Source organism: Alligator sinensis, unplaced genomic scaffold (assembly GCF_000455745.1).
Source record: "Alligator sinensis unplaced genomic scaffold, ASM45574v1 scaffold908_1, whole genome shotgun sequence".
NCBI classification, from domain to species: Eukaryota; Metazoa; Chordata; order Crocodylia; family Alligatoridae; genus Alligator; species Alligator sinensis.
The window spans coordinates 355,147-382,637 of NW_005842775.1; the positions used below are offsets into that span (position 1 = coordinate 355,147).

General features: G+C 40.5%; 1 protein-coding gene across 2 annotated transcripts in view; it reads right to left on the minus strand.

Annotated features, from left to right (window-relative positions):
• AASS (aminoadipate-semialdehyde synthase) overlaps positions 1–26,719 on the minus strand; it is a 48,075-nt gene extending 21,356 nt beyond the window's left edge. Inside the window, exons 1-17 of one of the 2 annotated variants that reach the window (XM_025216925.1) lie at positions 25,549–26,719; positions 21,398–21,625; positions 20,128–20,304; positions 18,713–18,797; positions 17,891–17,958; positions 17,662–17,808; positions 15,926–16,004; positions 15,705–15,832; positions 15,382–15,530; positions 13,870–13,992; positions 13,602–13,713; positions 13,098–13,157; positions 12,939–13,006; positions 9,344–9,465; positions 5,608–5,637; positions 2,298–2,427; positions 914–1,024 (exon numbers count right to left, since the gene is read on the minus strand). In XM_025216925.1, coding sequence (XP_025072710.1) covers positions 914–1,024; positions 2,298–2,427; positions 5,608–5,637; positions 9,344–9,465; positions 12,939–13,006; positions 13,098–13,157; positions 13,602–13,713; positions 13,870–13,992; positions 15,382–15,530; positions 15,705–15,832; positions 15,926–16,004; positions 17,662–17,808; positions 17,891–17,958; positions 18,713–18,797; positions 20,128–20,304; positions 21,398–21,610 — 1,802 coding nt within the window. In that variant the 5' untranslated portion in view covers positions 21,611–21,625; positions 25,549–26,719. The remainder of the gene's footprint in view (positions 1–913; positions 1,025–2,297; positions 2,428–5,607; positions 5,638–9,343; positions 9,466–12,938; positions 13,007–13,097; positions 13,158–13,601; positions 13,714–13,869; positions 13,993–15,381; positions 15,531–15,704; positions 15,833–15,925; positions 16,005–17,661; positions 17,809–17,890; positions 17,959–18,712; positions 18,798–20,127; positions 20,305–21,397; positions 21,626–25,548) is intronic. The other variant, XM_006034828.3, reaches the window with a different exon arrangement.
• Positions 26,720–27,491: the final 772 nt, after the last annotated feature.

Genomic DNA, 27,491 nt, shown 5'->3' on the forward strand with positions numbered 1-27,491 from the left:
TTTATTCATGAGGAATAGTTTTATTATGCCAATGAAGAAATACAGCATTGCTGGTATACCTAAATTTACAGTAACATTACTTTACCAGTAGAATATATTGGTAAAATCCGCATTATATAGACACAAATAGCCTCTGTATTAGTTGATTAACTAAGTAGTAAGGGATATTTATAGGGCCTTAAGTATTTCTTTTAATTCACCCAACCAAAGCCTCTGATCCATAAATGCGTCTGATCTTCAACCCCAACTCCTGAACATGCCCCTCAATATCAGCCTCAAATTCCTTGCAAATTATTACAATGGCTTACATTACACTTGCATTTTAGGAAAGTTATGATGGCTTTTAAGAATTTTAACATGTTCTTTGGATATGGATGCTATAAATTCATGAGAAAGAGAAACAAGTAGCTTATCTACCTGATAGACTTCTTTAGGTTACTTCACAGTGCTCTGGAAGAGCAATGCACTAATGACAGGAAGACATTCTCATCTCAGTCACCTAAAATAACTCTACTGATTTAACAGCAGACCATTTGAGTTGAGTAGCTGGCTGAAGGGCTGTATTCCAAGCATTGTTTTTGTCCAAATGTAATCGGTGATAGAGAAGATGCAGTGGAATAACATGAAGTGACTTGGCAGGTTCCAGTGATTAGAACATTAGCTTGACAAGCTTTGAGACCTGCGTTCAATTTCCTGATCTGTCAGTCTACCTCTGTGAGTTTGGGCAAGTCAATTACTCTGTACTTCATACAGTGTCAGCTGCCATCGTAAAATCAGAAAACCAGTAAGCCATGAGGTCTTAAGAATCTAAATACATCAAAGATTGCAAGGAATACAAATAGTAAGGGAACATGGACCATATTAATTACTTAAAAAAGAATGACAGCATCTCACTACTGACTTTCAGACCTACCTTTCTTGGAGTTCTTTCATAGCTGGTGTTAGGTAGCTAGCTGTTACCAGGTTTACTTTACTATCAATGCATTTCTTAGCAACTAAAGGATGTGCTGAATAAGGCAGCAAGCTGCAAACAAACAAAAAATGTACATCAACATCTAACCAATTACTTGTATTTTGACTTGAAGACAATTTGCAAAAAGTTTTCCTGCATTTAGAAAGTCTATTAATGCAAAGGACCTTTGGCCTTGCACTACTTTCAATGTAGGTTTATGCCTATGCGAGTGAGCATAAAATGCTACCTAATTGGAATAGCTTGGAATAGCATTGTTTAACAACTACTTCATACGAAGTGCATACAGGGGAAGAGTGGGTTCAAGCACTCTCAATTCTTTGCATGCCTCATCTTTTACATTTCCCCTTGTGAAAACAGAATCATGTTTTCTTCTCAGTGCCACATCCAAAAATGGTGTGTGCTGTGTTTTATAATTTAAATCTGGTAAGCTGGCTTTGAAGCAGCTTTCATGAAAATGGTCTGGCTGAATTACCTCCCCAGACAGAATCCTGAAAAGCAGCCATCAGGCACAACATATCTCAGGAATGGGGAGGACTATAAAGCAGTTTCCAACCCTACTTCAAAGCTCAAAAAGAGAACAATTTCTGTAACTGTTTAGTAGCAAAGGTTGAATTTTTTCAGAAGTTGGCATCTGCATGTATGTGCACCATTACTTGTTTGCACCATGTAATTTGCACATGCAGATGATAGGTTTGTACATGAAAAAAATCATCTCATGTAGACTCATGAGAGTTTAAGCAAGTAAAGTTGCATACCCACAAAGACAGACCGCATTGAGGCTCATTCAGTTATCTTCCCCTTAAAATCATCTTGCCACTTTAACAATCAGGAAAGAGTTATACTGCACTAGAGACAATTCCGACGTACTTGTTATATGAAGACACAATGTCCAGTCACATCCCCTTCCATGCTCCCAACTCATGCACACTCCTCACACTTGGAGCTATGAGCGAAGACGACCTATTTGCTTTACATTCCTTGCACACTGGTAAAACCCTATAGCTAAGTACAGACATTCAAAAAGCCCGAGGCAGAATTGATCTAAGTTATGCAGTCTTCTGTAAGCAACATAGTTTAGATCGGTAGCAAACAGAACGCACATTCGCACTTTGGTGGTGTGGGGGGGAGAAGGGAGGCAAATCTTAGACCTGGTTCCACCTGTATGTGTGCCAAATAGCTGTTCTGTTATGGGTTTCCAATCACTTATACTGGTAAATGTGTAATGTCTGTACCTGGCCTATGTGGCTATTTACAGAGCTATACAGAAGCCTTATCACAGCAGAGTTCAGTGTCATGCCTACCAAGTTTTACTCAGAATTCTGACCTGATTACGAGGTCATGCTTCTTCACCAAGGTGGAAAGTTTATCCTCATGTTTAATAACATCCATAATTACAGAAGTGACATTGCTGTGTTTCTTGGTCAGCTGTTCAAGTTGTTCCTTCATAAAAGATGCTGTTTTAAAAAATAAGAATATCAACTGATAAATAGAAATCAAGTTTCCCCCCACCCACATGTGAAGGTGAGCACCAGAAGTACCTTCTGCCCTACTGAATAACCCAGTTGTCATGCAAACTCCACTACCAGCACTTCTGTTGTGCATGTGCCTTAGCAAATGGATAATTATGGTCCCTGTCAATCTCTCTCTTTCCAAAGTAAAGCAGTTGCATTGACCCAGCAAAATAAAAAACAAAGCAAAAACAAACAGTTGATGGCAAAGCAAATGTAAAACATCTTGCTCCTTTAAACATCAAATTGCTAGTGTCAAGCTACAGCCACTATAATTTAAAAACAGGGATCTGCTGGGAATATTTATCCTCAGAAATAAAAAGCCGTCTATGCCAAGGGAATTGCAGAATCCCAACAAAGAATCAGAACCTTTGCTCAAATTGTTTTAATCCCTTCCTGTTCTTTCTTATTTAAATTTAATTTTGATTCCAACTCTTCATATGAGCCTTATCTGCTGTCTTGAATACCATCAGGTATTTTGCCATAAGAATCAGAGTGATTTACAATCTCACCTTTAACTTACTGGACACCAGCATTAAGCAAAACAGGGGTGTGCTCCATGTACCATGGAACTATCACCCTTCTTTCCAGTCTCCTCGCAACACAGCTCTCATGTTAGATAAATAAAAAAAGAGATCCTGAATATCTCTTCCCCAAGCAAAGATCCTACATAATCTATCAATCACATTGTGTATCAAGACCATGTTATTCGTTGTCATCTTGTAAAGTCTGCTTTGAAAGACAGCTGTAACTTCTAGAGCAGGGGTGGGCAACATACAGCCCGCCGGATGGATCTGGCCTGCCAGGCTATTCTATCCGGCCCGTGAAACCCCTAAAAAATTTAGTAAATTAATATTCATTTGCCCCGGCTCCCTGTCAAAGCTGGCTGGAGCCAGGGGCAGTAGGACCCAGAGGAAGCCCTCAGCAGGCTTGCAGGTTTGAGCAGCCCAGCCCGGCCCACCCCCAGCCAGTTCCCTGCTTTCCTGCCCCAGCCCTGCTCCAGCACCAAATGGCTGTGTCTCCTGGCTGCATCCCCAGACCGCAGAGCATGGGACCGTGCTGGTAGGGGGGTGTGTGTGTGTGTACGCACACACGTCAGCAGGCACAAGGGCAGAGAGTGTGTGTGTGTGTGTGTGTGTGTGTGTGTGTGTGTGTGTGTGTCCATCTGTGTAGGCACAGGGGCAGTGTGTGTGTGTGTGTGTACGTGAGTGTGCGCGTGTTCAAAGTGTGAGTCCCACACTCACACCCCTCCATACACATGCACCTATGCCTCCCCTCACACTGCCATACACAAACCCCAGCCACCCTCCCCCCATACCCACCCACACCCCACATACCCACACACCCACAGCCCCCACAAACCTATACCCACACCCCACAATATACAAGAATAAGACTTCATTTTAAGTTATTGTGCAGTCACTTCTGCATATACTACACAAACGCATGTAAATCAGGACAAAAATATTTTTTGAAATCAAATTAATGAATGTTGTAGATGATCACTTTTTAGACTATAATTTGGTATTTTTCTGGTTCTGAGCTGGCAAAACTCCTTGCTGAAAGGAGTACTTCCAGGGGTAAGGGGAGGGACTTCTGGTGGCAAAGATCAGGGGCTAGGGGGTGGGACTTCTGGTCACAAGATGGCAAACAGGGGGTGGGGTACCTGTCAGGAGCGGGGCTACCCATGCAGCCCTTGACAGCTTGCCAAAACTTGGTAAGTGGCCCTCTGCTCGAAATAATTGCCTGCTCCTGTTCTAGAGGATCCTTAAATATTGTGCTGGGCATCTCATAGTACCTGTTCTTTAAATGCAACTCAGAGTGCAGAAACAACTAGTACCCTGCCTGCTACATCAGACAGAAATGAGGATGTATGCAACTCCTTGTAACCAAACCAAGTGACAGAATAATTGAACAACTTCTCACCAGGCCACATAACCAAAGTCCTATGATAACTCTGTGATTAGAATTGAAATAAGCCTAAACATAGGAGGTCTGTGAAGAATCATCCAAAACTCACAAGAACCCCAGTCATTCTGCAACCACTGAGATGCAGAACAGACTGGGATGGTGTGAGGGTCTATCCACTAAAACTTACACCAAGTCTACAACCAATTAATTACATTAGCTCTTTAGTAGTGTTTTGCCCTTGCTATGAGCCCAGGCTACAATAAGTCTGTCAAAAAGTAAGCACTGTGTAGTGAGGTATGCCTGTGACACTGGTCTTGCCAGCCCTCCTTTATCCAGATTTGTTCTACTGGGCTTCCCAGTGTGCACTGCTCTGCTTATATTCAGTGTGCATGTTTGCAGCCCTATGAGACAGCTGCCCACCCTTTACCAAGGAATCAGTGATCCAAACACTATCAGAAAGTATGGCAGGTGAAAGACACATTAACATGGTTTCTCACATAGAAAGGCTCTTGTGTGAACATAATTCAATCGAGTGGCTTTTTTTAAAAGAATAAAAATCCTGTGATAGGATGACTATGTCATGACTGATTACAAACCCTCCACAAATTGTTATAGTTTAGCCTGGAGTGGAAACTAATCCAAAAACTGGTACTAAGTGGAAGAAGGTATTGCATCCCAAAAGGATTGAGATAATATATTTATAGATGAAAGCCTGAGCCTCAGACTCTCAAACAAACTTTACACACACACACACACACACACACACTTCAACTAACTTTTTTTTTACTGGAAAGGACATCTAGAAATTCAAGTGAATTTAAAAGAAAATGTGCCTGGACTGCTAAAACAGATCAATTTCCCTTAGTCACTAAGAAATATGCTTCTAGAACTGGACTCAGAAGATGATCCATTTAACAAAATGCTTGAGATATTTTTACATAGAATATAAAAATGTAAGGGGCTCTACAATAAAACTGTTTAGGACAGAAACATTTTTGGTCATGGTTCACAGGGAAAAAATAATTAATTTTTTAATTAATTAATTAATTGAGAGAGATGCCCATAATTGATGATGTCTAAAAATGTATTTCCCCTGGGTTATTAATCTGATCACATGAAGCAATATGACAAGAACTGAGAAGATACTGACAGAAAATACAGCAACTATACTATGCCCAGCAAAAATTATTACTAGTCCATGCAGGCAAACAGTACCTGTTGTGGGATAAAGGGTCAGCGGAGAAACTGTTGGGGAAAAAGTTAAAAGGATCAAACAGAAAAGCTTGAAAAGTAGAGGAACGAGGCAAGTGAATCATTCATCCAGTCACTTCAACACCATCTCACAGATAGCATATAGGATGCCATGATCCATTAAGTAGGGACTTTTCTTTTTCTGGTTACTTTGGTGAGAAATGACTCTATTATAGAATTAGTTTTATGAAATATCTACACTCCCTCCAACTGTGCTAGAGAATGCTGCTCCTGCTTCATGCATGCTAACCAGAAAAAATATAACAGCATTGGGCAAAGATGGAGAGTGGCACAGTATGCATCCTCAGTGCACCAAAAACCAGCTACTTGCCATTTTTTGGCATTTGGTATAAGTGGATGAGATGCTTTTCACAACAGCACTGCCTCACATGGTCAGAGGGCATGTAGACATGTCCTTAGTGTTGTGACGTAGGAGCCAGTGACTCAACCCATCGTCATGTAGGCAAGTACTTGGGTTTACTCACCAAAGTACTGGTTTGCAAGACCAGGTATGTAGACTTTAATAGTGAACCCAGGAACTTGGTTCAGGGTTCTGTGTTGCTCTTGCAAGAGTTAAGATGAAAAAGCTGTCTTAATTACACTGCTTTAGGCATTCTTGATCTCATCAGCTTTCAGGAAAAACAGATCATGAGTATCATGAAAGGGTAGGTAAAATAAACTGTACATATATATTTTAACTTTTGTTTATAGGTTTAGGTTTAATACATTAATAAATTAAGACCATAAACAAGTTCAGGGATTTGTTTTAATTCATGCAGTACCCCAAAAGGCTGTGTGGCACCTTTCAGATTAATAGGAAGGTGAATTATTGATCCAAGGAACTCAGAGTCTACGACAGATGGCAACACAGGTGAAAAACAGGCTGACCTAACAGGTAGTGGGGTGACTACAATTAGAGATTTAAGCCAAATCCAAAAGTTAGGCTTTTTTAATTAAATCAGATTTTTATTGTAAAATAAATGTATTTTTCCTTTTTTAATTATTTATTTTAAAAATTAAAAATGTAACATTTGTAATTAACTACATCAAGCCTAAGATTACTATAATTTCACAAAATAACTGAAATTAAAATGAAAATGTTAAAATATAATTATTGCCACTGAGCTAGTGGAAGTCACTAGCCAAGCACCTCGAACTAGAGTTTTGTGAAGTACTAACTCAATTGTTGACAGTATCATCTTTTCTACTGATGCAAAACAAATTATTTCCTCTTTTTCCTTTATTCACTAGGGCAGGTCAATGACTAGCTCATTCAAATTCTGAATGATAGAATAAGCTACTTTGTACTTACTGTATGCTAAGAGTGGATGAATTGCTAGTGAGGACAATTTGATCAACTGTAAATTTACAACTTGGCTTACCTCAGAGTAGCTTCATGTAGACAAGCCCTTACTGTTTGCACATTGCCCAACACAACAAACCCTTCAACACAATTGTATTTCCTGATGCTACTGTATTTATAATGCAAATATATCATAATGCAAATATATTGCACAACCATAGCAATGGGCGACCAATAAGGCTTGGTAAGATTGTGCAGAGGATACACAGAGACAAAACAATTATACTGAGCAAAAATGGGTGAAAGAAGGAACTTAAAATGGATCAGGTGAAGTGAGGTATTTCTTTCATATACCCACTCATGGAATAGTGGAAGCTAAACTGTGGTAATTTAGCAGCTATTTAGTTTGGCTATGTGACAGGCTAGCTGGCAGTGACCTAGCCCAGGGGTTTTGAAAGGGCAAAAGATGATTGGAGGACTTGGGATTCCCTTTCCTCACCAATCAGGCCCCAGAGATTCACCCCTCATGTCCCCTGATTGGCCCCTTGGGTCACCTGGAGGGGGATAAAAGGGGCAGCGTGGCTGACTCAGGAGGGAGACCAGTGAGGGACCACAAGGAAGGAGCTTCAAAGAGCTGAGCCAGCAGGGCAGGAGCAGTTGCCCCAGAAGAGCCTGAAGGAGCAGAACCTGCAGGCAGCAGTTGGACCCTCGGCAGCATGGCATGTGGCCAGCAGGAGAGGCTTCCTGATGGGCTCCAGGATCCCCTACGAGAGGCTGTGGCCAGCAGGAGAGGCTTCCCGCTTCAGCAAGGATCTGAGCAGCGACCTGAGGGGTTCCCAGCTTGGCTTCCAGCTCCTCCAATCAGAGGCCAGGGCGCTTCAAGGAAGGCTAGGGCTCCAGGAAGGTCAAGACTCCTAGCAGCTTGGAGCACTACTAGCACTGGTGGCTGTGTGGCAATGTTCCTGCCTACTACATGAGAGATCCAAGTTCAAGTCTCAGCTTTGATAACTTGGGGTGAGTGAGCTAAGAAGGAGAAATTCCTCTTGCAGTGGAAAGGGGCCATTGTGTTTTTCTCCCTTTCCAGGTACCTAGGCCCTATATTTCTTTGTCCTTTGACATTTTGCGCTTTTTTTTATATCTCCCCAACCAGTATTGTTTGGTCTGCTGTTTGTGTTTTATATTTTGTTAACCCTATCTTTTGTCAATGATTGCACGTGTCTAACCTTGTTGAATCCTACCCCTTGGGGCATTGTAGTGTCCACTATACCCCCTGATTATACCTGTTATGTTCTCAGTATTGTTCCCTCATTAAAAGGTATATGGTTAAGTCCCCAGTGGTGGTCTGGCTCTGCTCTATAGGGGGAGGAGAGTCCCTACACCTCCCACAACGCTTGTGCACCTGCTTTGATCCCTTCAACTGGAGAGGGGGTACCTTTTGGGGTACCGCCCGGGTTACAGCTATAAACTGCCCCAGTTTAGCTTCACTTAGTGCCAGATACAGCAGACATACGAAACTGTTACAATTGATCAGCTGACACAAGCACTAAGAGCAGTTCACTCCCAACTCCACACACTTAGAAGCAGTCTAATTGTTTCATCAGTCCACAGGCAGAGAAAGATCTTGACAACTACCTCCTTAGGTTTTTTGAAGAGGGACATCGTCAGCTACAGTTCCTTAAATGGGCTAATTTCAAAAGAACCCACTAACTTATAAAGTACCCTTAAAACTAGAGCCTAATTGGGGAAAATGATAATTCTATAAAGATAGTTGTGTTTCTCTGATTAGAAAGGTGTTTTGGACATATCTACAACAACAAACTTGACACTCCCTACACCATACATTTTCTATTTGTATGCATCTGCCTGCTGCCTGTTCCACGGTATGTACTCTCCTAACTACTTAAGCACCTTGCAGGGACTAGGGAAAAAATAGTGTAAATGATTCCCCATTTTCAGAACAGCACAGAAAAGAGATGTCATCATGCTATCACACAGGACAGAAAATGCAACTGACAACCAATGAAAGAGTGAGACTGACTATACACAAAGTACTGTCAAATGCATGATCCAAACAAACTGAAATGAACAGAGAAAGAGATCTTCTCCCCAATTTCTTTGTTAAGGCACTGTATACAACAAATAGATCAAAATTGAAATGGCAATGTGGTATTAAAATTGAGGCATTTCTTCAGAATGTTCTTCAGGCTATAAAGTAATTTTAGACTGAAATACACAATTAAAAGCATAGACTATGCCTGTAGTGCTTGCATAGCAGTTCCATATGTCTATAAAAGAATGAACAGTAAGCTGCAACGTGATGTTAAATGAAATTATTCCTTATACATGCATGAACCCTTATATAGTGCTTTTAACACTGGAAAGTAAATCCTTAAGTACCTGCTGTGATTTGAATGTTGGGATCTCTAGTGAGGTATTCTATCACAGGGCCAGAAACATAGCCAGCTCCAAGTAACAAGACCTTTTTCTTCTTATCCATGGTCAGTGACTGAGCATATTCCCTAAAAGGGATTATAATCAAAATTAAAACACACAGCATAAGCAAAGAGTAACCTGCTAAAGCTAATGCAATATCAGTAAGTTTTAGTTAGTTTACAAACCAAGAGCTCTGTTCAGACAAAAGTTTAAGTTCTCGGGCACTGCTCTCTAACCCAAATCCAAAACATCCATTTTCAAAGCATTTTCAGTTGAACTTCTAATTTCAAGGAATGCAACTAAAATGTCTAAAATAGCTTCAAACATTCATACTACTGAATCCTCTCTCTTTTTGCTTCTCCAACAGCTATTGTTACCTGATCTTCCTCAGAAGCCATCACATCTTCCTTGATAGCTAAGCCATCAAAACCTGATTACTTCAGGAGGGAATGCCCCAATTTGCCATTTTTGAATGATGCTGCAGTGTTCTAGATTATACCTACCCCACTACACCTCCTCTGCCACCTCTAAGGAATAGGAATTTATGTTGCAGAAAATGTAACTTTGGATAAACTATACCACAGTAATTTAAGACGCCTATAAGAATAACAGTTTAAGACTATAGCTAGCTAGTAAAATCTGTTTCTACTTACGGCCTCAGATTGTGTGACAAAAGTCCCAGCCAGGCAGGGGGATCCAATTTAAATTAAAATGGGAAATGCTCATTTAAATTAAAACTAATTTGCATTTTTGTTTTTTGTTATTCTCCTAAAACAAACACATTCTCACTGACATAACTATTAAAATATGTGGATTTGAACCAAATACAATACATCATTAAGCTAAAGTTGTTGCTACTGTTTGCTAATGAGAAAGAAACATGTTATCTTGATACTTTTAAGTAATGTATGCAGATTCTTAATTTTATATTTTGCATCATATTAGAAAAGGAGGAATACTTAATTTGTTTACTAGGTGACAGTTTTTCTGGTGCAAGGGTGGATCGGAGAAGCTACTTTTAGAAGGAAACTAGAATTCAATTAAAAATGTACAAAAATAGAACCTTAAAGTTGCTCACTGTAAATTATACTATTATATTATGCAAGAGGCAAGGATTTTTGTGGGAAATATCTTTTATTGGTAGGATAGGCGTAAACAAGCTTCTGAATGCAATACATTCTTCAGATTTATTATATTGCAACTTTTATTGCAAGTAAAGCTACCTTAAATATGCTGGATACATGAAGGAAAAGTGGAAATTTATCCAAACATATATTAAATTTAAATAAATCACAATTTCAAATTTAAATGAAAACAAGTTTATTGTTTAATTTATTATTGTAATTACTGATTTATATTACTTATTTATCTACCTTGGCTTGATAAGTCAGACCTTTTAAATATTCATAATGTAGATCCTCTGGTAAGATAAGACTAAGAATTTTACCTCCGAGAGGCAAACCATATACTCTGATCTAACTTTCTTCTTCACAAGGATACTACTCTCATACCAAGAGAAGAAAACCTGAGGCACAATTGTGGGTCGTTTATATGATCAGAAAATATGAAGAGAGAAAGTAGGTTGTAACTCCAGATCTGGCACAGAAAAAAAGCCTCTCTTGCAAAAGAAACAACTTTTACAATATTAGGCTCCTAGTTACATTGATTCCTAGTTTAAATTATCCAGCAGCCAAACTCTGGTCAACTGGACCAGAATTTGTATGTTCCTGGAAGGGAAAACTATGGACCTCTCTCAGAATTACTGTTAACATGACGTACCATTTGCACTCTGCAAAAGCAGCATATAGTATCAATGAAGCAAAAAGGTAAAAAGAAATTGGAAAGAACAACAACTCAAATGTACATTCCTCTCTCTTGGGGCCCATCACCCATATTAACTCTCATAACCTGGCTGTTCTTTGCACAGAGTTCATTAGCCTTCAAAAAGTAACACTTAGCATTTAGTCTAAATAGAGCCCTTAGCTATCAGACTAACTATTATGTTGTATTATGTTAGAGCAGTAATACAAGTCAGATAACTCCCTCTTCACATCCCAAATTTGAAACCTCATGGGTAAACTATCGCATTTTAAAGAGCCAATTTGTTATTATAATTGCATTCTTTCCAAATAAATCCAAAGGGGAAAAATATCCAAAAAAAAAGGGTTTGGGTTTAGTGGGTCCTGTTCATTTTTTAGTTAAGTGAATTATAGTTAAAAAAAATGACACACCACACATGCAACACACAGTTCTGCAGAAAGATCAAAAATCTACCCACAATTAAACCCCTTTGGAAGACAGTCTCCAGCTTCTTAGGCAGCTCATACAAGCCCATGCAAGAGGTTAAGAGGGGAGCCAAAAGACAGACCACAATGCTGTGCAAGGAATAAGAAGGTATGTTAGCGGAGACAGCCCCAGGAGATTTTCCACCAAAATAGCATATACCAAAAAATGTAGCTGTAAGCTGTGATCTTTGGGAAGCAAATGGCTTGCTCCATCCCTATGGAAAAGGGCCTGTAAATGATTAAGCTGGATGTGATGGACTTTTCCTGAAGTCCTCATAGGATTTCCCCATTAATTACATTATTGTATTTTAAAATTTCCTACAGCCAAAACTATAAGTGCATGGGGAAGTGACACGTTATATTGTCTAAATGTATATAAATGCATGTAATGTTTAAGCCCGTATTGATTTCTGCTGTGTATCCAATTTCTACTGTGTTACAGATACGAGTGTTCCAGCAATCCCTAACCAAAACCCCATGAAGACAGAGTTAGCCATCATTGCCAAAACAGTGAGGTTCTGTAAGAAGAATAAAAATACAATGCAAGTTACTAGAAATAATGGAGAAAAATCCAGGATTTTCATACTTTAAGTAGTGAAGTGGTGAGCTTTAAGGGAGTTAAGCTAACCAAATCTGCTTCATCACCACTGCAAGATAAAAATACAGAGGAAGTAAGGAAAGAATCATATACAATAGCTACTGTCCTAGTAAAGTGAAATGGAAAGTCAGAGGCCTTTATGCAGAATCCTGAATATACCCAAAAACTGAACAAAACTGCATGTAAGCGGGAAGGAATAACAGCTTCCTCTACTAATAAGTAGAAGGCTGCAAAATACATTAGAACTATTCCTATCCCAGAAATCCCTGAATAGGCCAATGCAGTGTGCATAAATTTTGAGGATAGAAGCATCAAAGAATAATATTGCAGGGGTTTAGGTTGTAGCCGTGTTGGTCTAATAAAAGATATCAAATTCACCCAAGGAACAAAGAATAATATTAGCATTCACTTATTTTGGGTCTTCAAGAAATCAATGTAGCAGGCATTGTTTGCCCTGTTTGCTCATGTTCAGGAGTAATTAGTAATATGTGCTGCTAATGAAGTTAAGCACTGTAGGGAGAATTATCAACCCAAAAGAAAATGTAACTACATAAAGCGATTCCACCAAAGCTTGAATTAAATAAATAAATGCAACAATGATAAAAGGTACACATGCTTATTTAAAACCGGATACACAGAATCAAGATCATAATGCAAATCAAAATCTATATATTACCTGCTCTCCCTCAGTTTCTGGATATACTTATACTTAGGAGTCAATGAACCGTTGGATGCAATCACTGCCTACAAAGTATATGAAACAAATTACTCTTTTTGCATCTGGACTTTCAATACCCAGGTCAAAAAAGGAAGGAAATTAGCTTGTAGAACTTACATCTCGAACAACAGGTGAATAGTTCTGGCTTTCAAGAGGCTCAGAGCCTTCAGATAATAGCTGTAGAGGGGAAAAAAATGGTTTCAATCAGAGTACTTTATTTCCTTCATGCTTTTACAGGTATTTTAAAAAATAAATCCTCTTTGGAAAAATATGCTTCATTACAAAGAAAGAAACTGTTAAAACTTTTTGGGTTAAAATAAAATACAAACAATAAGAGAACAATAGTATGATGTAGTAATACTTTGGAAACCTGAAACACACCTGGCTTTTACCTTGTTTTAAACTGATTTTCATTGAAATTTAGGCTCCTAAGCCACTTATGAAAATGGAATACCAGATGTTTTGAAACATTTTGCCTAGTACTCTAGGGAGCATCCAATTTTCACACACAAGCTATGTTCTACAGCAGATTTTTTAAACCAACATATAGCAGAGCAGAAGAACCACAAAATATGAACAAAGTATAAGACCAAACTTCTTACCAAGCTCATAAAGCCTTACCATCTCTTCAATATAAGGGAAAAGCATGTCTCCAAAATATTCTGTTGATTCTATGGGAAGCTGTGCTGGGAGGTTGTCAATGGAACACATCAGAATTCCAAAGCCTTCAACACTAGAAGAAACACCACAGAAATTCAACACCATATTTTCCTTGCCCTTAAAGAATATTACATCTTTAGCAGTGTTCCTTGAGTCTTTATATAATAAGCTTAATATACAGGGGGTCTAAAACGCAAAGGAAGACAGTGCAAAGTAAAGGTACTCTCACCTGTCATGAATAATATGCTGGTCAGCATCATATATACAAAATGGATTGTTGATTGTTGTACACTCAGTCATAAATTCTATAGATCCTCCTGTGTCTGCTGAAATGTCACATATTGCCAAAAGTCTGAAATAAACAAAATAAAACAATGAACAAGAACATTAGTCACACCTCCAAATAATGAACCACTACAAAATATAAAGATAAAATAGATCAAGGACCAAAAAGGAAAAAAAGAGAACTAGGAAGATCCCTCAGAGATTTAGCTCCAGACAGAGAACCAAGTCACATCTCTCTATAGTGCCCTCAATTACTACTGACAAAAGTGTGCTTCATGAAAGGTTACATCTATAAACCAACAGAAGGAAGGGATACAGTAATATTTATCTTGACATGTTTAGGCATCCTTTGTTTCACCTTTCACTTTAAAAAAAATTAGAATACCATTTAATACTTTAAATTATATTTTTATTTTTTAAGTGTTAAATGGATTTTAAATTTTTTTTCTAATGAACATGATTACAGTTGCTAGATCAGCAGCACAGACACCAATATTGACATATTCCCACATTACCCAGTCAACACCCCTAAACTTAGTGCCACTCAGAAAGACCACAACATGTTGGAATGATTTTCTATTTGAAGTCTCTGGGGTTATCTTGTGAATTACATATAGGTGTTTGCACACCTAAAAGGGCTAATTTTGTGTGGCACCTTTAAAAGGATCTTGCAACACCCTGGTTGAAAATCACTGTTTTAGGGAACATCCTATCCACCAAGAAACACTCAGGCTCTCTCCTGCTTACCCTCTAGTCCCAAAAGCTTTGAATTCTGCTTGAAAAGAGAGGGGTTGCGGAGATGGAGTCCAAATGGAGTACCTCAGCCCAGATTAACCTACAGCCTGATGATTAGGTGGGAGACACGAGTGTGAACCCATTCAAGCTAAAAAAAAAAAAAAGTATAAAGCCAATCTTTCACTTCCTGGTTAAGGGCTCTAACCACACAAGTAAGGCTATTTATACAAAAGATGGACTCCTCACCTCCATGCCCAAGTCTTTTTTGGATCTAGCCTTAAATTCACACTCCACATTTCTATATGAAGAGTTATTCCAAAGCACAAAAAATACCATTTACTATCAGAGATTTGTTATTGAATCTGAATTAGATGAATGCCAGAAGAGAAGAACCTTACTAAAGAAACTGAGCTTTAGAAAATTTTCTAGCTATGGTGGTGCACAGTGTGTTTGTCTACATGCAGTACAGAGAATGTATTTTAATGCATTCTATTATGAACTACTGAGGATCAAAATTTAAACTTACTACCAAAGGAAAAATTAAAATTCTCATAGCTATTTGTCTTGGGTAAAAATTACTTATATATGCAACAAAACAAATTAATAGGAAAGCAGACACAAAAAGAAAAGTAAGATCTAATTGGTGTTTCACAATGCATAAGAAAGGAGCTGTTTAATTAGAATCCAGGAGAATTATTGTCACTGAACAAAAAAGACTTACTTGTGTGGTAATTCAGGGCAACCCTCAATTGCAAGAGAAGGAAATTTATGTGGAGCTAGCAGCTTTTGTGCATCCTGTCGGCTTAACAAGCGAGGAGTATCTTGCTCCCAGTATATTCCATTAATTAAGCAAGTAGTGTAGGGTGCAATCTGCAAAGACAGTCAGAAAGTCCCAAGGACTTCATTCAGATATTATTGATAGGCAAAATAATTTAATTTGATCCAGCATACTAATGAATTCCCAACTAAATGGAACATGGAAAAATGGTAGTTATTGGCAGAGTTTGGAAAGCCTTATACTGAAAGAATAGAAACAATACTTACATCAATGTTAAAACGAGAAGTGTAGAGTTCTGGGTGTTTCTCATATTCTGCTGGGTCATACACTCCATCACTCTTCCTTACAAGATGATGGTGACGACTTAGCACCGTCCCATATACTTTCCTAAGGTCTATGGTAAAGAAAAGAAACTCAAGTTCTTTAAAGAGCAAAACTATTGGCCAAAAAGATTCTGAAGGATACTGCATTACTGCCTTAAGGTTACCTCCAGATTTAGAAACTTCCTTCAGCTCATGTGGCTCCACAAACTCACAAGGGAGTGCATTGAACATTTCTTGGGCACCCTGCAGATTAAAAATTATACAGATATCAATTGCACAGGTATCAGCATAAATTTAGAATAGTGAAAATAATCACATAAAGAACATTTTAATTTATCCTGAAATAAGCATAAGGGTATACTTTAAACAGGTTGCACCAATTTTCACAGAATCCTTCACAGAACTAGATGTCAGTGGACATAACAAGTACCCGCCAAAGAAACAGTGCTACCTAAAGTATGATCCACTGGGGAACATCATCTAGTGGTCCATTTAGCTTGTGAACTGGAAAGAGTCACCTGGTTTGGCATATACTGCAATCATGGAATTTGATGACGCATCTTCCCCTTGCTGCAGAATTTTGATCACAATTCTAGTTTTTTAAAATGCAATTTTAACCTTCATGGTTGTGAGAAAAATGTTCACAGTCTAACTCCAATTTGTCACTTACAAACTGAACCTACTGTTACTAAGTTCATTCTGCAACTTGGTGAGTTGATTCTACTCCCAATTGCTCTGCTGGGAGTGGAGGTTGCCCAGCAATTTGCAGAATCAATCCTGTTGACAGCTTTAACAGAGGGGCAAAACTGATGCTTGCATGGAACAATGCTTCCTTCCCCATGTGTTTTGTGATGACTATCAGGAAAGCTACTGAATAGGGTATTTGCTGAGGTATGAAACAGGGCTACATTTTTCTATAAATTCACATTAGCCTTTATGCACATGGGACAAAAACACAGGGAAAGAAGGTTCCTGGCTTGACATCCTGTTGGAGAGGCAATATTAGAGACTGAAGTGAGAAAAAAAGAATAGCAGGAATTATTTCTCCTTCTAATATAACCAAAGTTTCCAAGATCTTTTCCTAGCAAATGTGACCTTGCAGTGAATTCAGTCTAATCTTTATCACCAAAATCATTAATAGACAATTCTCCTGCAGGTTTCCATCTTCTCCCATATGGCTGCAGCTGTTCTGAGGATTCCCTTGTTCCCAAAGCTGGTATGAAAACTGATAGTCCCCCTGGCTCTTCCTCTTTGTTTCATGGCTGCATGACAATGATGTTACAAGAACGTGGCTGGCTCTAGTGAGAAATTTCATGCTTCACTCTGACCAACCGCTCCTCTTCAGTGCATATTTATTAGCTACTCCTGACAAACCCTCACTGAGGTTGCCCCACAGGGCAAAGAGGTTCTGTGGATTCAGAGATGACCCCATTTCCCAAGTGTAGTGCTACTTATAACTCACCAACCCATCAGACTAATCATCCTTTCATTAGTAAAGGACTAGTATCCATCTATTAAATAGCACAGTAAAAATCTAGCATTCTTTGGGAAATAAAATAGGCAGTGAAATAAAGCAAATGGAAAATATCCAGCACTACTGTTCTTATCCATTCCAGGGCAAGTTTCCCTTAAATGTACATCCAAGTCTTCATAATCCACTGCTAGTGATCAGCCACAGATCTCCTCCAGAGGCAGCAGTCTAGGATGTTTACAAATCCATATTACAATACAACAAAAGGAAACCCAGAAATCAAAAAACAATGCACAAATTGAATTTATCTTCAAAACATACAACAATAACCTCACGTGCATAAAATACCAAGTAGCACTTTGGGGGGGGGAAATCGACCACCTTACAATATTATAGTTGAGGGAAGACATGGGGGCAAGGGCTTCTTACCTTAGAGACGTTCCCAGTTCCTGTAAACACAAACGTCAAGGGTCCAAGAGACTTTGGCATCAAACCCAGAGAAATCTCATAGCCAGCATCCCGCACTGCCTGCACAGCCTGGTTGCTGTTCCTGTAGTTATGGGCCATCCCAATGTGCTGAAACCAGATGCAGAAGGGCTTGCTGAGGAATGTGGCCTTGTTTCACTATAAATGCCCAAATGACATATAAAATTCTTACCATGAAAGGAGTATGATGTCCCAAGGCAAGAAATCGTAATCCCATTCCATGTAAAATATTGATCATTCCTGTTTCAGAATTACAAATTAATATCAAGAACATACATAAATAATCAGGTTCTCAATAGCCTGACTAATGCAAAAAATCTTCCTGAACTCAAAACAGCTTTTTCCATTTTTAATACTATTATTTTAACTGTAAAATAAATTGGTATAGAGTTGCAGAAGAGACATCTGTAATTCCAGGACCACTTGGAGACTTAGCATACTGCTTTTTATATCCCTCATACATGCCAACATTTTTTGAGGGAAGAGGGTAAAGAACACATGGGAATTAAAAAAGAGACAGGCCTATGTCAATCTGTTCTACAGAAGAACATTAGAATAGGGAGCTTTTTGAAGGACAATGTGAACATTTGATTTAAAAAATAAACTTTGTCATATAGGTAGGTCTGATCAGTTTGTGTACTCTAAGTCCACGCTATGCTTAGGCCAACAGAAATTTAGGACACTAACATAAATTTGTTTCTGTTGGCCTATGGATATTGATTCTTCCGCAGGTGAGGATGATTCTGATTTCCAGGATCTGAACAGATTGTTGGGACTTTTAAAGGAAGGTAAAGAAAAACAAGAGATTTGGAAAAACTAAAGTAGACTGCTTGCCAAAAAGACAGACAGTCGCAAGAAAAGAATTAAAAAAAAAAAGACACTGAGGCAGCTGAGTAACTATTAAATACTGAAAAGGTTTTAATTCTTATGAAGTTAATGTAAATAAAAGAGGTGAAGGAAAGGTATTATTAGCTCCGTTATACTTAATGCTTACCTGCCACACCAGCCCACTTTCCAAAGGCTACAACTCGCACCCCTCTATGATCAACCATTTTTTCATAATCAATCAGTCGAATTTCCTGAAAATAGGCAATAAGGTGTTGTTACATATTTACTGAAAATCTTATTTTTAATAGGAAAAATGAATTGGGTACTGTTTCTCATGGAATTGTTTTTATATGCCCCTTCCATAGTACGTCATGCAAGGCACATACAGTTGGCAGGGGCAGAACATTTACAACTACATAAAGTGAACGTTTGCTTTAAAAAAAGAAAAATGGATTGCTTTTGGTTTTAAAGGCAGTCAGTATGTTTTAGTAAGGAAACAAAATGTTAGCATTGTGAACATGAAAATAATAAAACTGGAGTAACCCTGCTGTCCTTAATCAGGGAGAATTCCCTATTGATTAATTGGAACATTTAGCCATGTAAGAACTGAACATCAAGCTACGTGGGCCTGATACTGGTATCAGCTATACTAATGCAATTCTGTTTGGTTCAGATTCTTATTCTTTAACTGGGAGGATGTCATTTCTGCCTCATGGAAGCATACGTTACATTTGAGTAGGGGGTTTTTTTGTTTGTTTTTTTTACTGGATGCTATATACCCAAAAATAGCATGGCTTCAAACAAAGTAGTATATTAAGATACAAGCAAAGAGGAACCAATTCAGTCCCCAACAGAAACCAGTAATAAAAACTGCAGCCAAGGACAAATGCTTAAAGATGAGTTATAAATAACAAAATGGAAGTCCAGAATATACAGCACATGATAAGAATTTGGGGACGTGTTCCATCTCATTGATGTATGTGAGGTAATGTCACAGATACACAGGTAATCTATAGATTCTGTTTGGCTATATACTGCCCACTCAAATAGTCTTCTTTCCATATTATAACCTATCTACAAATATGTTCATAATTAAATACATCCTGTAAAATACTGACTGAAGACAGCAAAGGCTTTTGGCTGCTTACAGACGTGAAAAAAACCCAGCACTTTACTTTCAGCCCAGCACGCCCCTGTGCCGAGAGCAGTGTGTGCCCAAAAGAGGCATCACATTAGTTTGCCCTGGCTAGCCCAATGTCTGTATGAATCAGGCACTTCAGCAGGGCTTTCTGGCACCTTTTGAATCAGCTTTGAATTAGCTTTAGAGAAAAGCACCAAAAAGCCCTGCTTGATGTGTCCAGTCTATACAGATGCTGGGGAGCCAGGTCAAACTAACATGCTTCCTCTTCCAGTAAAGCGCCATTATTATTTTTTTCACTTCTGTCAGCACCCTTTGTTATTATATTATGAAAAGCAAGCTCAGAGATCTATAAATTCTTAGGTTACCTTTAACTGAACTTTTATATTTAACCTGGTTTCACCTAGTGATAAGTCACTGATCTTTGTCACTACAATATTTACCTGTCTCAGAATCTCATCCAGAAGAGACATATTCGCCTCCTGGGCTTTAATAGTGTGCGAGAAGAATGCATAGTTTTTTTTAGGGATTAATTTATCCTCTGGAGGTCTCTTCACTCCCACAATTAGAGAAGCCTTAGAAATATCTTCCTGAATAATGCCACCTGCTTTGACATAATCCTGTAAACAGAATATTAGATTGTAATGCAGGAAAAACAAAGGATGGCTTAAAAAAAGAAAACTTAGCAAACAAAATAACACAAAACTGAGTCAAAGTATTATGATACATGCACAAACTGCTTTTATGATTTGAAGACCTTGCATATTCATACTTTTTTCTCGAATCTTAAAAGTATTTCTCTTCAGAATTGCTTCAGAGACTACTTAAGTTCAGTAAAATATTAATTCTCATCCCTGAAACTCTGATTAAATAAACTGTAACTGGATAAAACAAATATTTTTATCTTAGCTATACCTGGATCCCCATTAGTTCAAAAATATTTTCCAATTCAAACCTTTAAAATGTCAAAAGGTGTGTCTAGTGGGGAGCTCTTTAGTAGAAACCAGCATTGCTCCCCATTAAGAAGAGTACACATACTCTTTAATAGTTACCTATTACAGTTACATCAGGATTTGTTTTTAATTGGGATCAGTAACAATATCAGGTATATTTTGCAATGATGTTAGCGTAATACAGTTGAAAAGCCCTATTAAGATTCAGGCTAAAAAAGCTGCAACACAGATAGTTAACAAGGCTTCAAAGGTGGTTGCCTACAATGGTATGGTGTTCTGTAATCATTTCAGGCTAATTCAGCTAAGCTAATGTGCTCAGTGGAGAGGAATACACGTACCCTTTAAGAGAATGTCTTGACAGTAAAAAAAGGCATTAGGAAAATGACACATGAATTCAGTTGTGGGGAGAAAGCCACACACAAAAACAAAACTAGCAGTCAGATATGACACTGTTAATTACGCAAAGTCCCAAAGTCTCTGCACAAAAAACCATAGGGAATTTCTTCAGTATCAATGGAAAGGATAAAAATAAACTAACTAAAAAAATGTTAAAAATAAAGCTAACTGGTATTGCATTATATGTCTAACCAATGAGGCCCAGTTCTTTAGTCAGTAGGAAAAACTATTCCTTACAGTAATAAATAATGCTCATAACATACATCCTTTATTACTTACAACCTTTAAATCATCTAATCTAACTTTCAATGAAATTGCATCGCTTCCATTTTTAAATCTACATGAAAAGCATAACAGAACTTACCTTTTCATGGATGGCTCGCCGATTTGATGGCTGTACTAAGACTTTGTATCCCAAACGTGTTAGTTCTTTAACGTGCTTTGGTGCTAGAGGTGCTCTTCTTTCCCAAACATTAACATCTTCCCTCCTGATTGCCAGCACAGATTTATGATGATCCCGGCTCTGTAGGTGATGGTGCCCAAACTTACCATTTGTATGTCTAAATGCTCGGAGCATGATAAAACCTGATAACTGCAAAGACAGAGTAGTGATACAGCACAGCATTCAGAAGGGTGCTTAAAAGGCTTTGTGTTTGTAAAGAAGTACTGGTTTTAGAAATCTGCTGTAAAACATAGCCACTAGTCAAGATAACGATCATAACAATGTACAGTAATTAATAACATCCACACACAGAACTCTGGTGCGAGAAAAATGTTCATGCTCCAATATATCATATCAATTAATATCATAATTGAAACAGTAAGTTAATATGTTCAAAGACTGGTTTTGGTGTCACTTTGGCTGGATGACTTCACAGTACTGCTGTCTCTACAGGTTCTTAGATGCCTTGTGCTCTTTTAAATTTTATTTACTGAGTTTGTGATTGATTTACTGAGTTTGTGACTGGTATAAAACACCAATAAGATGTAGTTGCAAGTATAAAGATGCAAAACCCCAAAACAATCCAAGGCCGGCCAAAGAACAGTAATATGGAAGGGATTCCCCCATAAAAGCAATAAACTGAAATTAAGGCTCTCCATAAAGAGTGACAAATTCCTTTGGGTTAGACCTTTTAAAGATATTTAAAGAAAAACACCTAACTTGCATATATCAATGGAAATTAGATATCTAGATACTTTAGACAACCCTAGTAAAGGCCAGACATATAACAGAAACTGAGGTGCTGCAATGCTGAGTATTATCACCACACTTTAGAGTACACTGGGGAGGAGTTTTCAGTTTTTTAAATATTCATTGAGCAAGAGGAGGACACAGTGTCCATAACAGTTTTCTGGCACTCACCAGGAGGGGATAAGAGTCGTCCCTGCTGCAGTGAAAGACTTATACTCAAATTGGAACAGCATCAGTAGGAGTTAGGGAGAGTCACACCCAAAACACACTACCCTGGCAGTCATGGAAGTGTCTTGGAAGGTGACAAGCCTGGGTTCAAAACTTCTCACATGGATGGAAGGATTTCAATCTGAATGTCCTGAATCCCAGGTAACTGTTCTAACTACAAGGTCATTAGGTGAAAAAGGAGCTCCTGGCTTTCACTTAGCCTGTGAGAATCAGACTCTGTAGGCAAGATTGATAGGGAAATACCCAGCTTGTAAATCCCAACATCGCTTGGCATAAATTAGCTGTCTAGAGCAAAAGAAACCAAGCTTTAGCAGGCATGATACGAATGAAGCCCTGCACCCTCCACAAGGCCGACTCTAATTGCCTTCCCCTGTCCAATCTCCTGTTCTGCTTTCTGCTTCCTGCCCTATCTGCCACTATGTTCCCTGCCCCCTCCCTGATCTGTCACATGCCACACACACAGGCTGCATCTGCCATCTGTGGCACACATGCCATAGTTCGCCCACCTAGGCAGTAAGGCCTTAGGTGGGTCTGTATGCACAACAGTAGGTATTTAGAAATCTCTATGGCTGAGTGATAGCTGAGCAATAGTTAGAAGGATCTAAAAATTGCACTAGAATACCTCTGTCTTTAATGGTTTTAGGCCTAGCTACTTAACTGCATCTTTAGGCACCTAAATACCTTGCAAAATCTGGGCCTTCAGATCCAATTTTGCGAAGTGCTATGTGCACACCTAACCTACCACATGAGAGGAACCATTTAATTCGAAGTTTGTCACTATGTGGGTGTTAGTGCTGTAAGCCAAGATATGAATTTACAGCACACAAGCTACTCTGCACTCTCCCACTGTGCTTCATCTGGACAAATGCTAAAAGTGATCTTTACATGCTAGTCTAGACAGGGAAGTACTGTACAGTAAGGTAGAGCACACAAGTATGACACATTAGATACTCCACACTAACTCCCTGTGTGGCCACTGTTAGAGAACTCTAAGTGGAAGGGAGTTTATTCCAAAGTGCAGTAAGCTATCACACAAAATGTCACTAAATGCACACAACGTTTACATACACGGAATTAATGCCAAGTAACCAGTGTGTGCATTTTCATCCCTTAGATTACTCCCCATAATTTTTTCATGTAATATAAGTTCTATGGAAACGTCTGCACGAGCAGGAACATGCATTTCCCTTGGGACAAATAGCGGTAGCACATATTTGTGCTACTGCTAGTTATCCCTGGCCATGCCCCTGCATGCACACTCTGGCACACAGTAAATTGCCCCAGGTGGAGTAGGGGAGGCTAGGGCCTGTAGCTGGGCTAGCACCAGCAGCCTTACCTGAGGACCTCAGGGCCTCCCGGGGCAACAGCAGTGGTGATCTGACCACTCAGAGTCTGGCGGGCAGCTGGAGCATGGCTCTGGCTGGCTAGGATTCTGTTTCTGGTGGCACACACTGCAGCCACATGCACTGCACCACTATTTTTGATGCAGTTTTTTCAGATACCAGGATTTCCCAGTATCTAATCTTGCTGCCACATTGCAAATCTGCAATTTGGTGAACAAATTAATGTGCCACATGCATTTTGCAGTGCCTCAAAGGGCTGTGAGATGCTGCAAACCACACGTTCCCACTCCTGGGGACACGTCCTATGTAAATAGTCTACTGCACAACATGTGCACATCGGAGTAAGCTACCCTGCATATCATGTGCACATTAAATCGCCATACAGGGAGCTGGTGTAAAGTAACCAGTGCACTGTAAATGTACACCCTAACATACTGCACTAACTTCCCCACACAGACAAGCCCTCAGTGGACTACTCTCTGGCTTAAAATGTTAGGCTTCTGGGCATATCTTTGTAAGGTTAGAAGCTTGGCAAGAAGTATGGAACATCCTACAGTGTCAGAGGAAACTACTTCAGAATTGGAAAGGCAAAGACTTTCTAGCTCTTCTCTACATTCTTCCACATGCCCTCCTAGAAAGGAATGTCCTTCCCATCACTAGCCTGCAAGGATGCAGCCCTTCTTGCAGAAGGCCCATTTAACCACAAAAAAAAGAAGACATTTGACTGGCCATAGGTTACACAGGGATAGTGCTGAGGGTCTGTCAGAGAGTAAAACACGAAGACCAGCACTGTCTTGGAGTTTAGGCTGGTGATTCAGGGGGTTTACTGCATGAGGGTGGCCAAGCACTGGAACTACTAGCAAATAAGGCTGTGGATTCTTCATCTGTGAAAGTTTTCAAGAGCTGGCCAGGCAGGCACCAGGTTGGGATAGTTTAGTGCCTGGAGCAGGGGGCTGGACTAGATGACTTTGTGAGGTCCTTTTCAGACTGGTCTTCACAGAAGCATAGAGAAGCAGGGCTGGAAGGGACCTCCAGAGGTCCAGCCCCCTGCCTGAGGCAAGATCAGCCCTCTCCAAACCACCCTATCCAGCCATCACCTACACTCTACAAAAGGCTGCCCCGACACACAGCACAGACCTGATCCCTTAACTTGCCGCAGATAAAGCCAGGGGAGCAGAGCACCCACCCTCCTGCTTCTATGCCAAGCCGTCAACGTACGCTCCCGACCTCCTCTGACCCCGTCTTGGCTTTTGAGCCTGTCAAGTGCTTTGCAATTTGTAACCCGAGGCCCTTTAAAGGGACGCTGCCGCGTTTGGCCTCAAAACCTTTCCATAAAACCGACGAAGCTGCTGCGGAAGCTTCCGCTTTCCTTCCCCTTCCCCTTCCTCCACTGGCGACACGGCCCCGGGGCCCGCGGCGAAGCGGCGCCGCCACGGGAGAAGAGGCGGGAGGCTCCCGGCAGCTGTGGGCCACCCCCGACCCGACCCGACCCGACCCGACCCGGGGCTCGCGCGGAGCCAACTCCGTGCATTTAAGCAAGTCAAAAATAACCGGCGCGGGGAGGCGGGACCCGGACGGGAGCCATCGAGTAACACAAGGACCTTCCCCCCCACCCCGTCTGCACCCACCGGCCGCACCCCGGCGCGCACCAGCAGGGCCAGGCGGCGCGATCCCCCCGGCTCCCACGTGCCCGGGGCTACAGGCAAGCGGGTCAAGAGCCCAGCCCCATGCGGCGGACGGCTGCGCACCTACCTGCGAGGGTGCGGGCGCGGGGCCGGGGCCAGGGCCGGTTATGTAAGGGCAGCGGCGCTGCCCCCAGCGCTATTTACAGAACGCGGCGACGAAGAAAAGCCACCCCCGGCTGCAGCCAACCGGGCGCCGCCTTCGGGGCACCGCCTGCCCTCTGCTCCAATCGGGACCGCCCCCTCCTGTGACGTCACGGCAAGAGTCTCTCGCCTTCGGTGCACAGCGTTCTCTCTATGGGAATCGAAACCGCGGCCCGCACAGCCCGCGGGGACTGCTCCGACAGAGAGCAGACGGCACCGGGGAATAGACGCCTTTCTACCCGGGCACTGCACGGAGCCAGCGAGGTGGACGCTGGTGAGAGCAAAGAGGCATGAATGCTACGGATGTATGGGATGTAATGGGTAAATCCCATATCTTTTATTAGACCAATTAATAAGGGAGGTAATGACTGTAACTCTCCCAACTTGGCTTGTAAGGCAGGAGGGAGAGACAAGGAGGGTACTGCAGAGGGGATCTCGACTGGAGGGAGTACCTGTTGCTGTCTAGCACCACTACTATTAATATGTAGAAATGACATGGATCTCTACAAGTGTGCAAGCTGCTGTGGCAGCAGCACAAGACAGAGAGGCCTGCTACCAGACTTCCATAAAAGGCTGTTGTTACACAGTTCTTTTCCACTACCCCAGGGGTGTCAAACACAGCTCTCAGGCTGGACTGGCCCACAGCGCTTAGTGCTGTGGCTGTGGCGGGGTTAACCAGTGCAGCTCTGGAACCCAGGGAGTTGACACCACTGGTCTCCCCCTCCCCTGCCACCAAAATTAGGGTTCTCAGTCATCCCTGGTGACTACAATTAGCAGTAGGAGAAAAGGGAGGTGATCATCAGCAGCGTGAACTTCGTGGGTCCTGGAGCCAGGCTGAAACAGTGGCCTCTGGCAGGCCAGGGGAATAACACAACCACTTGTGGGTCATTCAGTCCCCAGTTTGGATCGAGCCCATGGGACCAAATGAACTTGACACCCTTGCACTATATCCTCTCCTGCCTTCATGTGAAAAGACACAAAAGAAATGACGTGTTACTATCAAAGTGGTTATCCATGATGTACAGTTTGCTTCAAATTAAGTCTGAAAGGTGGTTAATGATTTCTCACTGGTTGATGCATTAGAAATATCACAAAAATAACTCAAAATGTGTGCACGTATAGCAGCCATACCTTCCTGACCTGTGGCAGCCAGTCACAGGGAATCACTTGACTTCATGGCTCATTATAATCTACCTGATTTCTTCTAATCTCTTCATTCCACAAGTATTAATTACCATCTCTTCTGTTTAATGGTCTTGATATTCCATCAATCAAGCCATCCTTTGTACTGTAATTCTGCTGTCTGTTAGCTGCTCCTGGTAATGAAGCTCTTATTTCACAGACCTGCATACTGTTCTTAAAAACAAATATAACTTCATTGGACTGAATTGCTTCAATCCAAAACTCAACAAAACAGCCCTAATCCCCTAGCATATTAGTAAAGTTTCTAGTTTATTTTTAACTGGAGAAAATATATGTGGTTTTATATGTAATGATGCACCTCACCATCTGCACCCCGCCTTTCAAAATTCGAGATCTGCCCATGGTTAAGGCACACCAGTTTCCATAGCTAATAGCTATTCCATCACCAAGAGCCAATTTACAGGTGGACCACTCAGTGCAAACTTGGGGCAAGACTTGATATCGTACCCCAAGAGCAATAGCAAAACACCTTAACCACTCTGCCAGCAACCCTTTTCACACAGAACACTCAAAGTATTTATAAAGGGCAGCTAATCCAATCCAAAACTTATGACCTAAAAATAAAAATCTATAACCTATATGAATTTGCTGTCATGGGGTAGTTGACCACTCCCCAGGATGCAATCGTTAGGCATGTGAGACTTTGTTGGCAAACTTGACATTGAT